The 16,268-nt window shown below is 42.8% G+C and overlaps 1 protein-coding gene across 1 annotated transcript in view; it reads left to right on the top strand.

Annotated features, from left to right (window-relative positions):
* Positions 1 to 3,454: 3,454 nt before the first annotated feature.
* LOC149281328 (coiled-coil domain-containing protein 149-like) overlaps positions 3,455 to 16,268 on the top strand; it is a 34,131-nt gene continuing 21,317 nt past the window's right edge. The window contains exons 1-6 of the mRNA XM_089499432.1: positions 3,455 to 3,502; positions 13,126 to 13,287; positions 13,658 to 13,696; positions 14,442 to 14,549; positions 15,339 to 15,455; positions 15,998 to 16,170. Of these exons, the coding sequence (XP_089355558.1) occupies positions 3,455 to 3,502; positions 13,126 to 13,287; positions 13,658 to 13,696; positions 14,442 to 14,549; positions 15,339 to 15,455; positions 15,998 to 16,170 (647 nt within the window). The remainder of the gene's footprint in view (positions 3,503 to 13,125; positions 13,288 to 13,657; positions 13,697 to 14,441; positions 14,550 to 15,338; positions 15,456 to 15,997; positions 16,171 to 16,268) is intronic.

The following is a 16,268-nucleotide window of genomic DNA, read 5'->3' as shown; positions in this document are numbered from 1 at the left end:
AATAATATCAATATGAATTTGAGATGCACACATGTATGTAAGTTAGGGGGCTGAAGAAGGAAATCAAATTGAATACTGACCCCCCCTCAAAAAAACAAACAAAAAAAGACCAGACGTAGTAAAGAAATGAAACAAGTCTTTCTAAAAGAAAATAAACCTTAACACAAATTAGCCTGAAAAAGAGGTAAAAAAAAGCAGGGCAGCCTTTAGATAAGGCTGATATAGGAGGGCCCTAGCACAGGTATAGAACATGAGGAGAGAGGGATTATATTAATTTTCTCTTTTTCTTTTCTCATTTCTCTCTCCTTTCCTTTTTACTTCCTCTATTTCCGTTCATCTCACTTTATTTATTCTCTTTTCTCTATTTTTCTTGTATTTTCTTTCTTTCTAATTTATTTTCTTTCTCACTCCTCCCGCTATCATGTCTTCTCTTTTCTATCTCTCCTCTCTCTCTCCTCTACACCATCTCTACTAAACCCATAATTTTAGCTGTCAACAGAAAGACCAGGTCCAAGGCCACACTTTGGTCATGGGGATCCATATAGCATATCCCGCAGAACAACTTCTCAAAAATAATTCAGGAAGTGGTTTGTCCTCCAACAGCATCCTTCAACCTTTTCCCAAACACGTACTGCTAATATAAGAACTTTTTCCAGCAAATGTAACTGTGTTTCTGTGTGATTCTAATCTAGTATTACTAACCAGAGCAAATCAGCGTTCTAGCACCAAGTATGTAGAGGTCAATTTTTGGTAAACAGTTAAGACTGATCGGTTTCATAGAAATACTATGCAGGTAATATATAATCCTATTTACTGAAAAAAAAAACATTAAGAATTTTAAGGCACAACAGGAATATCAAAATAAAAAAATGTTAATACAATTTAAAAAACGCACTAATGTAAATTGTAGTTTATATGAACAAAAATCACATTTAATAAACATAGGCTTACCTTTTAAGAATGTACATATATTTATGGTTTTCTCATATTAATACAACGTTAATGGTATGCTGTTACAAACATATGTATTCAAATAAATAAAAATGACAATTAAAATGTGTTTCTCAGTTATTATTTATTATTAAATTAAATTCTCCTTAGAAAACAATATCCATTTTTAAAGAAATCAATTACTTTTAGACTAATTATCAGGGGCCCACAAGGTTTCTCTTAACCCTTTCATTTGATCGTGTATTTTACTCTAATAACACTAATAAATTCAAGAATGTTTAATGAAAATGGCATTTTGCATATTTGCTTGTTATAGAAACTACTGTTTGCTGAGGTTATCACCAATCGTTTAGGATCTATTCACTAAACAAGGACTTTGCGGATGAATTAAACATTTCCACCATGTGACCTTCTGCAAAAAGAGTTGCTCTGACCTTTCGAAATGAATAGTCAAACATGTGATATGAGTTTCAAGAAATATCTCCACATTAACTGTGTTGCATTCTTGAAAAACCAACCCTTCTTGCGGGAGAAATTTGACAGAGCCAGCCCAGGCGCTTAAAATAGGCCCCTGTGATGTGGGGACCTCCAGGTCCTAGGAGGCCACCAAAATGTTCCTTGTGCTCCACCATACTTGGAACCATTAGCTCCGTAAAATAACTGCACATAACTGAGTTCGAATTTCCCAAATGTGAAATTACATATTTATAGGCTTTAAGACGCAGACCAGGATAGACATGAGGAAAGAGAGGCACCAACATTCTGTGCTCTTCATAATCAATTGTGAATACCCCACTGTCTCAGCTGGTTCTCCTGGTTAACATTACGATTGTTAGTAGTTTCAGAGTCCATACCATAAGCATGACTAAATATTGGCACCCATTTCAAATATTTGTATATCATAAGAACAAACAGCCTTTTTACGGAACCCTAACCTCGGCCGAATGATCTTTGGAACATGGGAGAATGAACAGAAGATACAAAGTGTCCCTCCACAGCTGGATTCAGCGCCCCGTAAATAAAATGATATGCGCCACCTTTTTAAATATACGGTGCTTATAACAGTTAATAGAAGCAGCCACTCTTCTCATCTAACAAACCAAACGACAGCCTACAGAAAATAAAAAAAATTATTATATTATTGAAAAGTTAAAAGCACAAGCTTTTGTTAAAGGGAAGTGTAATGTCCATGTAGCCAAAACATTGCACCCCAGGGCTGACACTCACTGCCCCTTCCGATGTCACGTTTTGTGTCAATGGGACCACTTTCTGCATTTGTGCTCTAGGGGGTTCTCTTTTCAGGGCCATACTGTTGATTAATATCAGTCCTGGAACTTTAAGGCCAGCTACCGATAAAACGACATACATGTGGCCACACACTACACTCTCACACCTTTGCAGAGACGACAGGCTGAAGAGGGGATCTGCCACAAGAGGGGCAATAAATGTATATGGGCAGTGAAGACTGGTCCAGGCCTGGCCTTGTTAGACCTTTTGCAATTCTTGCAGCACTGGGGATTCTGTGTATTTACATACAAATATATCTTAACATAAAGGTAACACAAAAATATTCCTTATTTATTAAAGTGCACCTGATGGTCGAGGGGTCCCTTTAATAAAAAAATTTAAAGAACCTTCAGTGTGATGGGGACAATTTTAAACCTATACCATTCATCAATTGCTAATTCATACTGTACTGAGCAGTTGGGCACCTTGTTTAGGAGGGCACGTGGCTTACACATTGCAAAAGCTACCCCTGACTAAACTGAGACTCTGGCGGACCCCAAATGGGGTATTAACTTACTGCCCCTGAGGATTAAATCTTGATACTATGAAGCTACGGTGAGTATGAAGAACCTAAAATACTTTCCATGGTTCATTGCAAGATCCTGCAAAGTGGTGTAAGATGTATATCTTAATGAATGATACGAGTATTAGCGCTAATACAATAAATGCTTCAAACCCCACTTAAGGTATTTCTCTTTAAAACCCCCAAAATATTATTACATACCAACACATGTAAAGTGAGTGAGCATACCAAGCTTACCATATGTAATTGAATATGAAATGAATATATCACCAAAAAATCTTCTGTTATATACATAGTAAGCTTGGTTTGTTCACTCACGTTATATGCGTTGCTATATAATAAGATATATATATCTGGACAAAGCCCATATGAGGAGTATATCTGTAAGCATGATTGACAAAAACCCCAGAGGGCAGTTCAGTGTAGACAAATAAGGTGGGCTGTTAGTTTGCCCTGCGTGCAGTTAAGACGCACGCTGCTATGTGGCAGGTAGAGGTAGAGTAACTGGTTTTTCCCCATATGCTCAGCTCTCTCCCCTCCCTCGCTGGCTGAGTTAAAGCTGACGTAGAGTAAACAAAGCAGCGAGCTGCCACCAGGCTGACGGATCGACAGCTTATGGCTGACCGCATTCCCATATATTGGCAAGGGTACCCGGCACAGACACACAGTCTCACTAACAAGGTCTCCTAAACCATGCAAAGTGATCGGAGCGAGAGTGACTGGCAGGGACTCGTCAGCGAGGTGAGTGCCACACTAAGCAGTCCCCATACATACACCTGCACGCATGGTATCATACAGTCCTCAGCGCTGACAAACGTCTGATGGGTTGTAAATATGTAACAAATCAAGATTTCCGGTAAACCTTCTTCTGCGTTTTTTACGATACAAAAATATACCTAAAAATATTATTATTCCTTTTTTTTTTTGCACAGTAGCACATTTTCTCTGCAAATACTTTAGTAAGTCTGTTGCAATGTGACTTGTCCAGATCCTGCTTCCTGTTATAAACACCAGAATGTGGCAGGTAACGAGCAGAGCAAACGTTTAACATATTTCTTGGCGGGGGTACTTGGCGGGGGTACTTGGCGGGGGTGCTTGGCGGGGGAACGTCATAATGCAATTGCCTTCCTGCGCTATCGTTTTTTTGGATAAGGATGTTTGAAATCAGCTGGCGGCTTTCCTATGGCACCAGGCATGTCTCTTTTATCATAAGGCTATGACTGCAAAGTAATTAGCTTGGCTTTGCTATTTTTTTGGAATTTTTATTAACTAATTAACCAATTGCGGATTTGGAAATGTTGCATTCTTGATTGCGTTATAAAACAGATTGAAATGGAACGCAAGGCATTACAGAATAACTTGATTCTTTTTTTTTAAGTTTAGTGGCCAATTTGCTAACTAAAAACTGTAAAATATAATATCTGGACACAATATCCATGCAATGCATTATTTATGATCCACATTTTTTTTTTTTTAGTTAAAAAGTTATGTTTTGGCCTATATTTAAACCTCATTTCGGCAAGAATTGGGCAAAGTTTTACGAACAGGTGTGCAAATCTTCAGCAAAACAATAGCGAGGACAACTGGTAATAAAATGACACAAATGACCACAGTAAAGAAGAGCACGGCCAAACTGTGAGGATTATGACAATTATGGGTTTTGAGCAGAGTTTTTTAAAAAAATGTACAAATCTAGCCACCTCCCCAGTCTGGATTTTTTTTAATAAATCTTATTTTTTCGAAGATGATATGTGAGGTTGGTCTACAGTCAGCGGAGTCCAAGCCAGGCTTCGGGAATGTATTCCTTTGTGATAAACTGGTTTAAAATAACTCTCAGACTAAAAAGAAAGTTGACATAAATTTTTTTTATTTATTTACTGTTTTTTGTATAATTCCTGCTACTTACTACTAAATGTAATAGCAGAATGCATCCGGAGTCCCGTTACACCCCACCGCCCACACCGTGTACTCCCTTACTACTAAATGTAATAGCAGAATGCATCCGGAGTCTCGCTACACCCCACCGCCCACACCGTGTACTCCCTTACTACTAAATGTAATAGCAGAATGCATCCGGAGTCCCGTTACACCCCACCGCCCTGACCGTGTACTCCCTTACTACTAAATGTAATAGCAGAATGCATCCGGAGTCTCGCTACACCCCACCGCCCACACCGTGTACTCCCTTACTACTAAATGTAATAGCAGAATGCATCCGGAGTCTCGCTACACCCCACCGCCCACACCGTGTACTCCCTTACTACTAAATGTAATAGCAGAATGCATCCGGAGTATCGTTACACCCCACCGCCCACACCGTGTACTCCCTTACTACTAAATGTAATAGCAGAATGCATCCGGAGTCTCGCTACACCCCACCGCCCAGACCGCGTACCCCCTTACTACAAAATGTAATAGCAGAATGCATCCGGAGTCTCGTTACACCCCACCGCCCTGACCGCGTACCCCCTTACTACTAAATGTAATAGCAGAATGCATCCGGAGTCTCGCTACACCCCACCGCCCTGACCGCGTACCCCCTTACTACAAAATGTAATAGCAGAATGCATCCAGAGTCTCGCTACACCCCACCGCCCTGACCGTGTACTCCCTTACTACTAAATGTAATAGCAGAATGCATCCGGAGTCTCGCTACACCCCACCGCCCACACCGTGTACTCCCTTACTACTAAATGTAATAGCAGAATGCATCCGGAGTCTCGCTACACCCCACCGCCCACACCGTATACTCCCTTACTACTAAATGGAATAGCAGAATGCATCCGGAGTCTCGCTACACCCCACCGCCCTGACCGTGTACTCCCTTACTACTAAATGTAATAGCAGAATGCATCCGGAGTCCCGTTACACCCCACCGCCCACACCGTGTACTCCCTTACTACTAAATGTAATAGCAGAATGCATCCGGAGTCTCGCTACACCCCACCGCCCACACCGTGTACTCCCTTACTACTAAATGTAATAGCAGAATGCATCCGGAGTCCCGTTACACCCCACCGCCCTGACCGTGTACTCCCTTACTACTAAATGTAATAGCAGAATGCATCCGGAGTCTCGCTACACCCCACCGCCCACACCGTGTACTCCCTTACTACTAAATGTAATAGCAGAATGCATCCGGAGTCTCGCTACACCCCACCGCCCACACCGTGTACTCCCTTACTACTAAATGTAATAGCAGAATGCATCCGGAGTATCGTTACACCCCACCGCCCACACCGTGTACTCCCTTACTACTAAATGTAATAGCAGAATGCATCCGGAGTCTCGCTACACCCCACCGCCCAGACCGCGTACCCCCTTACTACAAAATGTAATAGCAGAATGCATCCGGAGTCTCGTTACACCCCACCGCCCTGACCGCGTACCCCCTTACTACTAAATGTAATAGCAGAATGCATCCGGAGTCTCGCTACACCCCACCGCCCTGACCGTGTACTCCTTTACTACTAAATGTAATAGCAGAATGCATCCGGAGTCTCGCTACACCCCACCGCCCACACCGTGTACTCCCTTACTACTAAATGTAATAGCAGAATGCATCCGGAGTCTCGCTACACCCCACCGCCCACACCGTATACTCCCTTACTACTAAATGGAATAGCAGAATGCATCCGGAGTCTCGCTACACCCCACCGCCCTGACCGTGTACTCCCTTACTACTAAATGTAATAGCAGAATGCATCCGGAGTCCCGTTACACCCCACCGCCCACACCGTGTACTCCCTTACTACTAAATGTAATAGCAGAATGCATCCGGAGTCTCGCTACACCCCACCGCCCACACCGTGTACTCCCTTACTACTAAATGTAATAGCAGAATGCATCCGGAGTCCCGTTACACCCCACCGCCCTGACCGTGTACTCCCTTACTACTAAATGTAATAGCAGAATGCATCCGGAGTCTCGCTACACCCCACCGCCCACACCGTGTACTCCCTTACTACTAAATGTAATAGCAGAATGCATCCGGAGTCTCGCTACACCCCACCGCCCACACCGTGTACTCCCTTACTACTAAATGTAATAGCAGAATGCATCCGGAGTATCGTTACACCCCACCGCCCACACCGTGTACTCCCTTACTACTAAATGTAATAGCAGAATGCATCCGGAGTCTCGCTACACCCCACCGCCCTGACCGTGTACTCCCTTACTACTAAATGTAATAGCAGAATGCATCCGGAGTCCCGTTACACCCCACCGCCCAGACCGTGTACTCCCTTACTACTAAATGTAATAACAGAATGCATCCGGAGTCCCGTTACACCCCACCGCCCAGACCGCGTACCCCCTTACTAGCCCTTACTTCCCAAACATATATGGCTTTGCAGAAGCTGTTCTTTTCCAAAAATTGTTTGGGTCACAAATGTGTCATTTTTGTGTGTTAAAAACAGTGCTCTGAAAATACCTGCTAATATAATATACTGTTTCTGGGTGTGTGAAATATATTTATATGTGTGTGTATATATATCATAGGAATTGAAGCTCTGTATATGTTATACCAAAGCCTGTAAAACAGAGAATTCGGATTATACCCAATCCAGTTTGTACTCATAACTAAGCAGCTGCTCTGCCCAAACCGCCTCACAAGCTTTATATACCGGTAGTCCTCCCTCCTGCGTGACGTCACACCGAAGGGGAATCCTCCACAGCCACGGATTAACCCCTCGCGCCCTCGCTGCGGCGTGAGACTGTGATTGGTTGGCAGACGTTCCAGCCCGGATCTAGGACGTAGCTGGTGATGCCGCGCGCATGCGCTCACCCTCGGCCAGCCTTGGATTTACAAGGGATCAGCTTTACCCCTGGAAATAACATGAGGAGCGGAGTAGGGGGAGAGGCTGATGATGGCCGGGACTGGGAGGTGAGATGGGGCATTTAATACCGCAGCATGGCGCCCGGTTTATAGATACAGCGGCAGATGACAGCTCGGCGCTAATGTTTAATGGATGTATTTCTATAATGTGCTTACATATGGGGTCACTTACTGAAATCATATTTACCGGCCTGAAATGAAGCATACGTATTGCTTTGTGTCTGTGTATGAAATATGGTCTGTCTGGGAGGAGAACCATTATTTCCATATTTAATTTTCCCAGTAACCCCAATATTACCAGCATATCCATATCCCATGCATTGGGGCGCAGCGTGATGTGCATGGAGCGGGCATCCAAACCCGGGCCGTTGCTGAAGAAGAATATTCCAGGAACGCTTTGCCTCTTGGGTTTGACATCACAGAATGTCAGCAGCGGATAAATGCCTTGAATCGGCTCGGTTTTGGATTTGGTATTCAGAATGTGAATTATTGTAGTAGGTTAACCTGTTAAGTAAATGCGGCTTTATGAACTGTATTTCTATTGCTGTTGGACTCCCTAAGGTTTCCCAGAAATGGTTAATTAACAAAGTACATTTTTGTCGGGGACACTTATTTGTCACATGACACAAAAGCATGCGCTGATAGGCAGTGACGTATCCATGCCTAGGCCGACTAGTCAAGGGGTGGCGTCAGTCCTCCTGCTAAAAATTTGCTAAAAGTTACGCCCTCTTGGGGCCACCGCGGCGCCAGCGCAGCTTCCATAGACTGCATTAAATGGCACAGTGCCTTTTAATTCATTAATGATGGCAGCTGGGGGCGCTGCCCAAGGTAAATAAGCCACTGCTGATAGGTTGTTGCCATAGATCCCAAAAAAGCTTCTAGCTGTTTTTAGTTAAGCATAAAATAACAGAACAGGGAAGGTTTATTTGCTTAACCATGCTGGCACTCCCTAGTATGGCAAGTGGAACTGCAGCTTTAAAGCAGAAAATTATCACAGACATCGGATGTATGGAGCCTTCGTTTATTATTAAAAAAACACTTTTCAGAGAACCTTTAAGGGTCTAGTGTGACGGTTACTCTTATTCCTCATCCTCGCCTACGTAGTCCTCTTTCACTTATCCACTGATTAGATTAAAAGCTTCCAAGAGCCGAGTCCTCTTCTCCTTCTGTACCGGTACGCTTTAACGGGTGTTCATGTTATCATCATTGTATTTTCAGTCCCCTATTACAGGGGTGTCCAACCTGCGGCCCTCCAGCTGCTGCAGGACTACATCTCCCATACTCCTCAGCCTGCCCCTTAGCTGAAAGAGCATTATGGGAAAAGTAGTCCTGCAGCAGCTGGAGGGCCGCAGGTTGGACACCCCTGCCCTATTATAACAGCGCTACAGCATCTGCCGGCACTATGCAAATAAATGTAATATTCCTTTTAGTTGTTAATTTATGGGGACAGAACCGTGTACAATAGACTCAAACTGTGACAACCGCAGCTGCTTTCAAGATGTTGCTAGTTGCTGATGTCATCGTTGACATCAATGGAGCGGTAAAGGTTATCATTTGTCACTTCAAAGGAAAAGGTTATCACCGGATCTGAGCCAACGTTGACAGGCGTGGAAGATGCTTTATTGTACGCATTTTGGTGTGCGTGTGTGCGTGTCTCGAACGTTAAATAGTGATCTTCAGATCATCCCCAAAAGTCCTTCTATTGCGGCATAATTGAGAGTAGATCATGTTTTATGAAGGTTATGAATTTAGTTTCATTATTAAATTCTTTCCAAGCAAAGAAGAAAATACTTACCATAAATTCAATATGAAAAAATATATTTCAGTGCGCAACCTGAAAAGGCATACATATTCAGATTCCTGGGTTGCTTCTGGAATGTAAGGAAGTTTTATTTTACTGAAAGGGTGGTAGATAAGTGGGACAGCCTCCCAGCAGACATGGTAGTGGCTACATACAATAGGAATATGGCTGTCCTGAATCTAAGATTAGACCAAAGACTTATTGTCTGTGTCTTTACATCAGGGAAAACAGACAGGCTAGATTAATTTATCTGCCATCTATTTCTATGCGTCTAACTGTATGGCATCTTTTGTTAGACTACAAATCCCATAATCAGGCCCGGACTGGGATGAAAAATAGGCCCGGGCATTTCAGACTGAGCAGCCCATTTTTATGAAAAAACATATATGTACATAATACTTGGTCATTCAACATGGGAAGCCTGAAGCCACAATTTAGTGCGACTAATCCTTGAAATAAATATTATAGAGCAAATAACACAATACCTTATCTTTTCCACTAAATGATTTCAGGGCCTTGAATGTTTTGTCCCCTGAAGTCACAACAAATTCAGGAGGGCGTTTTATCTCTGGATAAGTAAAAATGAAATAGTTCCTACTGTAAATTAAGGAAACAGATAACCAAACACACACACCAGGACAGGCTTTTCCACACCGACACCCAGACACACACACCAGGACAGGCTTTTCCACACCGACACCCAGACACACACACCAGGACAGGCTCTGCCACACCGACATCCAAACACACACACACACACCAGGACAGTTAAAAAAGTAGAAATGGTTCAGCACTCAACTCCCAGGAAGCTAGGTGCTAGCAGGAAAAAAGGGCAAAACAAAAACCGAAAGCATAACAAAAATAGCAACGTTTCGGCCAAACAGGGCCTTTTGAGCTTGACAAAGGCCCTGTTTGGCAGAAACATTGCTTTTTTGTTTTACTTTCTTTGAATAAAGTAACCTAAGGATTGGAAGCTGATTGGAGTGCTGGGGTTCTCCTCTGTGTTCGTACACACCCCAGGACAGGCTCTGCCACACTGACACCCAGACACACACAGCAGGACAGACTCTGGACAGGCACACCGACACCCAAACACACACACCAGGACAGGCTCTGTCACACTGACACCCAAACACCCATACACAAACACACACCAGGACAGGCTCTGCCACACCAACACCCAAACACACACACACATACACACGCCAGGACAGGCCCTGCCACACCAACACCCAAACAGACACACAACAGGACAGGCTCTGCCACACTGACACCCAATCACAAACACCAGGACAGGCTTTGCCACACTGACACCCGCATCCGGAGGGTTTCCACGGACGGTTTCACTCAGCCTGCCTGTGGCATCTTTGCGCCCAAAACAGCTTGCCTGTGGCATCTTTGCCACCAAAACAGCCTGCCTGTGTCACCTTTGCCACCAAAACAGCCTGCCTGTGGCATCTTTGCCACCAAAACAGCCTGCCTGTGGCATCTTTGCCCCCCCCCTTACACATCCATGCTATCACACACACATATTCATTCACTCGTTCACAAATATTTATTCACTAATTCACAGATAATCATTCACTCATTCAGATATTCATTCATACATTGATACTCATTAATTCCCTCATTCAGATACTCATTTACATATACTCATTCACAAACATTTATTCACTCTTGCATTCAATCTCACATACTCCATACAGCCTCCCTCCCCCCTTACCTGAACTGATGATGCACGCGCCGCTCGCAGACTTCAGCGGATCTGCACAGGGGAAGCAGACGTGCAGCAGGGTCATGTGACGTACGTGACGTACGTCACATGACTCCGTTGGATTCCTGCGTCCCCCTGGCGGTAGAAGAGACGCTGCTCGTGCGCGTCTGCCAGGTAAGTAGCGGGCCCGCTGCTGGAGTGGCAGGCCCGGTCGCAGTTGCTGCGGGCTTAAGGGGAAAGTGCCCCTTTTGCCCTGCGTTACGGACGGCCGCATAGGCCCAGTCAGTCCAGTCCTGACTGGGCCTATTTTAAGGTAGGGGCCTGGAGCTGTAGCTCCATCAGCCCCTAAGTCAATCCGGCCCTGCCGCGGCCCGGCCCACCGGGCAAATGCCCGACGTTGGCCAGTCCGGCCCTGCCCATAATCCTCTGGAAGACTTGGAAGTATTTTACCTAACGTGGGATTTGTAGCAGAACTGAGGCTTCCGGTGTTCATTAAGTAGAGCAAAATGTTTTCTGCATCTCATCTAATTACCATACAAGCTTTGCATTATCTGAAAACATTGTATTGATATAAAATGTGCAGTCCATAAGAAGGAGGGACAGATGCATGCTGGGAAGAGAGCGCATGCATTACTTCAGAAAGCCCTTTTAATTAACAAATTCTTGTCCCTTTAAAAGAAAATCAATACTGAGTCCCAATAGCATTAGTACCATGTGACTGCTGATGTTAAATGAGCCAGTTGAATGCCCTTTATATATCAAAGCGTTGAAGTCTTTCCATAAATACATGAGATGTTAAATTTGTGCAAACTTTTTAAAAACTGTTATTAAAGAAATTTAAGTAAAATATGGTAATACAGTAAGTAAAATATATTGCCATACAGATTGTTGCCTCAGGATGAAGGGGCAGATTCTCAGGGTCACAAGTCTGGAATGGTCTCCTTCCTATTGTGCGCTGCTGGGATCATATCTAAGACTCCAAATAGATGCCTTTGCTACCAGTATGTTGTGGTTTATTATCCCTGCTTGAATGCAGGTGACTCAATTAAGTGTATCTTTAAATAATGACAAGTCAAGGTTTCTACGAGGACCGTACTGAGAGCCACATTAGGCAGGTCGCTACATAGAAGCTTCACGATCGTCCATTAAAGGGTTAATATTTCCAAAGTCTTAGGGTGAGCTCATTTAGAAAATTCCCGGGTTTATGCATTACACAAATCCGTCACATGACATTTAAAAGTGCCGTTCCACATAGACGCGTTTTCCCCATCATTCCTAGATTTTTATATAATTATGTAATAATATGGAATGCATTTTCAATGAGCGTTTTCTTGTTGAAAACACTTCAGTGGGGCCTCTGAATCCTGTCTCCATTCCTAAGCCTCACCATCGTTGGCTTCACAGAAGGGGCGTTAACCTTTCAGCTCTTCTAATAACTGCCATCACACCTATCACACAAAACACCTCATTCAGTCACACTCGCTGGCTGTGTACACGGGAATCTGTGCCCTTTCACATGTATGCGCATGCATGGCAGGTGGGAATGGCTGTAGGCAGTCGGACTGCTTCGATGTAATTCGTAGGGGAGGGATTTGGAGGTAGGTAAACTCTCTCTTGCTAGGCAACTGTAGCATGAATAAACACTTTAAACACTGTTTTAAGAGACGGGGATCATTAAAGGAAAACACAAAATAAGTTTCCTTTTTTACTTCTCTCTACATGATGCGGAACTTACCTGGATGTATTTTAAGAGACCCCCTATGTGGAGCAGCTCATTTATCATCCAAAGATTGTTTTCCTATGTATAGCCTTCTTGTGCTTAATTAATAGACTGCGTTTGGATTTTAAACATAAATAATGAGTGTTTTGTTCATTATTCTATACAGTAACGAAAGATCAGTACGGCGCCATTCTATACGATGACGTTATTGCGCAATCATTCCCAACGCATATGGAGTTTAGCGTAATTTGAAAAGCACGCTGATAAAAATCCCACTTTTTCTTTGTTTTAGTTTCTGGTTTGTAAGAGGAAGCTTGAAAGCAAGAAGGAAGCTTTGTTAATCCTGTCTAAAGAACTGGACACATGTCAGCAGGAGCGAGACCAGTACAAACTAATGGCCAACCAGCTGCGGGAGAGGCACCAGTCCTTGAAGAAAAAGTACCGGGAACTAATCGTACGTAAAAAAAAAACAACAAAAAAACCCTCCGATTCCTATTCTGGGCGCGCTTTGTCATCTGGGTGCGATACACAGCATTAAAAGGAATCTATCGTGTAGAGGCAGGATCGCTGGTTATTTGCTGATAATCGTTCTTCTAGGTTAACGGCAATCTGGGCTTCATAGGTCTTCGTATTCTTACCAGCAATGGATAAATGATGATGATGACAGTGAGTGATTTCTACGCAAGCATCCCATTTAATTTCTGTCCGGTTTGTGTTATGCACCAAAACTGGGGTTCCCATGACTAATGAACATGACAGTAATGAGGGAATAAAAACATGGGTTAATTGTAGTTTTTAATACAGAATTGTATCTTCTTTTGCAGGATGGAGATCCATCGCTTCCGCCGGAAAAGAGGAAGCAGGTATATTAATGTCTTTTTAGAGAGAGAGAGATGTGAATGTTCTTATGATCTTTTTTTTTTTTCTTGCATTTTTTTTTTGATTTTAGGAGAATATAAAAGGTGTGTATATCATTCAAAAGTTTGGGGTCACCTAGCTGTTGGAAAACATGTACATCTCCAGCTGTGGAACATAATTGCAAAAGGCTTTTCTAATGATCATTAAGCCCTTTGAACTTGGATTAACAAACACAACGTGCCGTTGGAACACAGAAGCGATGCGAGTGATAGAGGGCCTCTGTACGCCTAATAAGTTATTTCATTGAAAAATCAGCTGCTTCCTGCTAAAGTCATTAACAACATTAACAATGTCTACGCTGTGTTTCTGATCCATTCCGTATCATTGTAGTGGAGTGACCCCAAACTTTTGAATAGTAGTGTATCTAAAATATATATTGTCTTTTTAGAGATATGTGTATGTATATTCTTATGACACCCCCCCCCTTTTCTAAATTTAGGAGAAGAAAGTAGATTAAATTGGTGACTGAAAATAGAGAGAAACCTCTGCAAATATTTTTGAACAAAAAAAAAGATTATATGGATAGTGCTCTCTCTCTTCTCGTCTCTCTCTTGCGCTCTCTCTTCTTCTCTTCTCTCTCTCTTCTTCTCTTCTCTCTCTTGCTCTCTCTCCTCTTCTCTCTCTTGCTCTCTCTCCAGGCCTCTCTATCTCTCTCTCCTTTTTTATTCTGTATTGTTACATTGTCAACAGGCAAATCTGGCACAGCTTCTTGCTGATTCTAGAGAAAAAAGCAAAAAACTGGAGTTAGAGATAAAGGAATTGCAGCTGAGGCTGGTAGAAGTTGAAGGAGACAATAAGGTCAGTCATGTTTTCATTTCACTTTAGGCAAGTCTATAAGATGGTTTTTGTGTTCCGTGCACCTGAAAAAGATGCCTCATTAATTAAAATTGGAATCTGAGAGAGCAGACCACATCCATGTGTAATAAACATACATCTTAATTTTATCGGTTACTCTCCATAGGCAAATTCTAGATCTCCATATTCCATAAAACTTCAATTTTGCATTGCAAAAAAGTCATTAAAAACAGCTGTCAAGGTTATTCGACTGTTTCCATAATGAATTTGTTTCCATCATTGTGGGTTGTCTTCTACGTACCGCCTTACAAGTCACTAGTTTGCCCTGAGCCCTTCCTCCTTTTCATTTGCCCCTATCAGGTTTACCTGAGGCAAGACTGGGCAAACATTTCTACTGTTATTATTAAAGATCAGTCCAGTAAAAATGTTTTCAAACAGAGGAACAGGATTTAGAGACTAAGAATACAGTAGCAAAGAGCTTATAAATATACTAGTACCCGGATGAAACAGACGTGTAAATGAGGTGTAATACATAGGGGTCTATTAACTAAATGGAGAACTGGCAGGAGAGTAGTCACTTCACTATTCATTATGAAGGGCCATCGCTGTTTCTCGAGCGAGAAGGGCTAGCTGCAGGCAAGAAGTTAAAACCACAATCTGTCTGTAAAGTCTCCTACCAACTGTCCCTTTAATGCATAAACCCCATAGTCATTGTTCAAACTAATATAAAAAATCACTTCTTTCCAGCTGGTGTGGGATTTTGATAGCTTTGATCCCATTCTGTGTTCCCAGCTACTAAGAATGACTATTGCCAAGCAGAGACTTGGGGATGATGAGGTTGGAATCCGTCACTTTGCCCCCCATGAGCGAGAAGATCTTGTTTTACAGCTGGAAAAAGCACGAGAACAGGTATTCACTTTTGTTACCAGAGCTTCAAAACCTTGCATGCTTTAAAGATATTAGGTTCCACCAAGAGAGCCATAAAATGTGTCCAGACCCCCCTTGATGCAAACTGAAGTATTGTTTGATTATTTTTATCTCAGTTGGCTGGCTAGAGGTTTGCTTTGACCTGTGTTAGCGGTTGTACTCTGAAAACCCATGATGACTATTCAGGTTTAAGCTGAATAGCTAACCATGCATTTTCCACCAGTTTAACATATTTAAGGTGTAAACCTCTCATTAAAATCATTCCCAAGAAAAATCATCCTATTTTAGCACTGTTCAAGGTTGTAAGATTTATTCTGTTATTACATATGATTCAGGACTTTCTCATCACAAACTGGAAGCCATGACTTAAAATCACATACTCTTCGTGTTTGTGATCACTCACCTGGAAAGATTCACTATGGTGTACATCATCTTGTCAGATTCCGTTGTATGCGATGATATTGCCCTGTTTGATGAAGGCATCTCACCCTTCCTTGTGACCCTGAGTGATTCTTTCTTCTCAGATTGAGACTCTTGAGCATGAACTGCAGTCCGCTCTAGATGAACTGCAAGATGTGAAGCAGGAACGCTCTTTTTACCAGGATAAAGCAGAAAGGCTGAACCAGGAGCTTAACCATGTTCTAGGCGGTGATGAGAAACGCATCATAGACATTGATGCCTTGTGCATGGAGAACAGGTAGGTCATTATCTCAAGACTTCTGGTAGAACAGGTTGAATGCTCAGATGACACAACCACAGGTCTGTGTTTAAGACTAGTGCTACCAGTAACTTCTT

This window comes from Sceloporus occidentalis, unplaced genomic scaffold, assembly GCF_023333645.1.
Source record: "Sceloporus occidentalis isolate IW3139 unplaced genomic scaffold, rSceOcc1.0.p SCAF_135, whole genome shotgun sequence".
NCBI lineage: Eukaryota > Metazoa > Chordata > Lepidosauria > Squamata > Phrynosomatidae > Sceloporus > Sceloporus occidentalis.
Note: the sequence above shows the minus strand (reverse complement) of the source record. Positions and strands in the feature narration are given on the sequence as shown.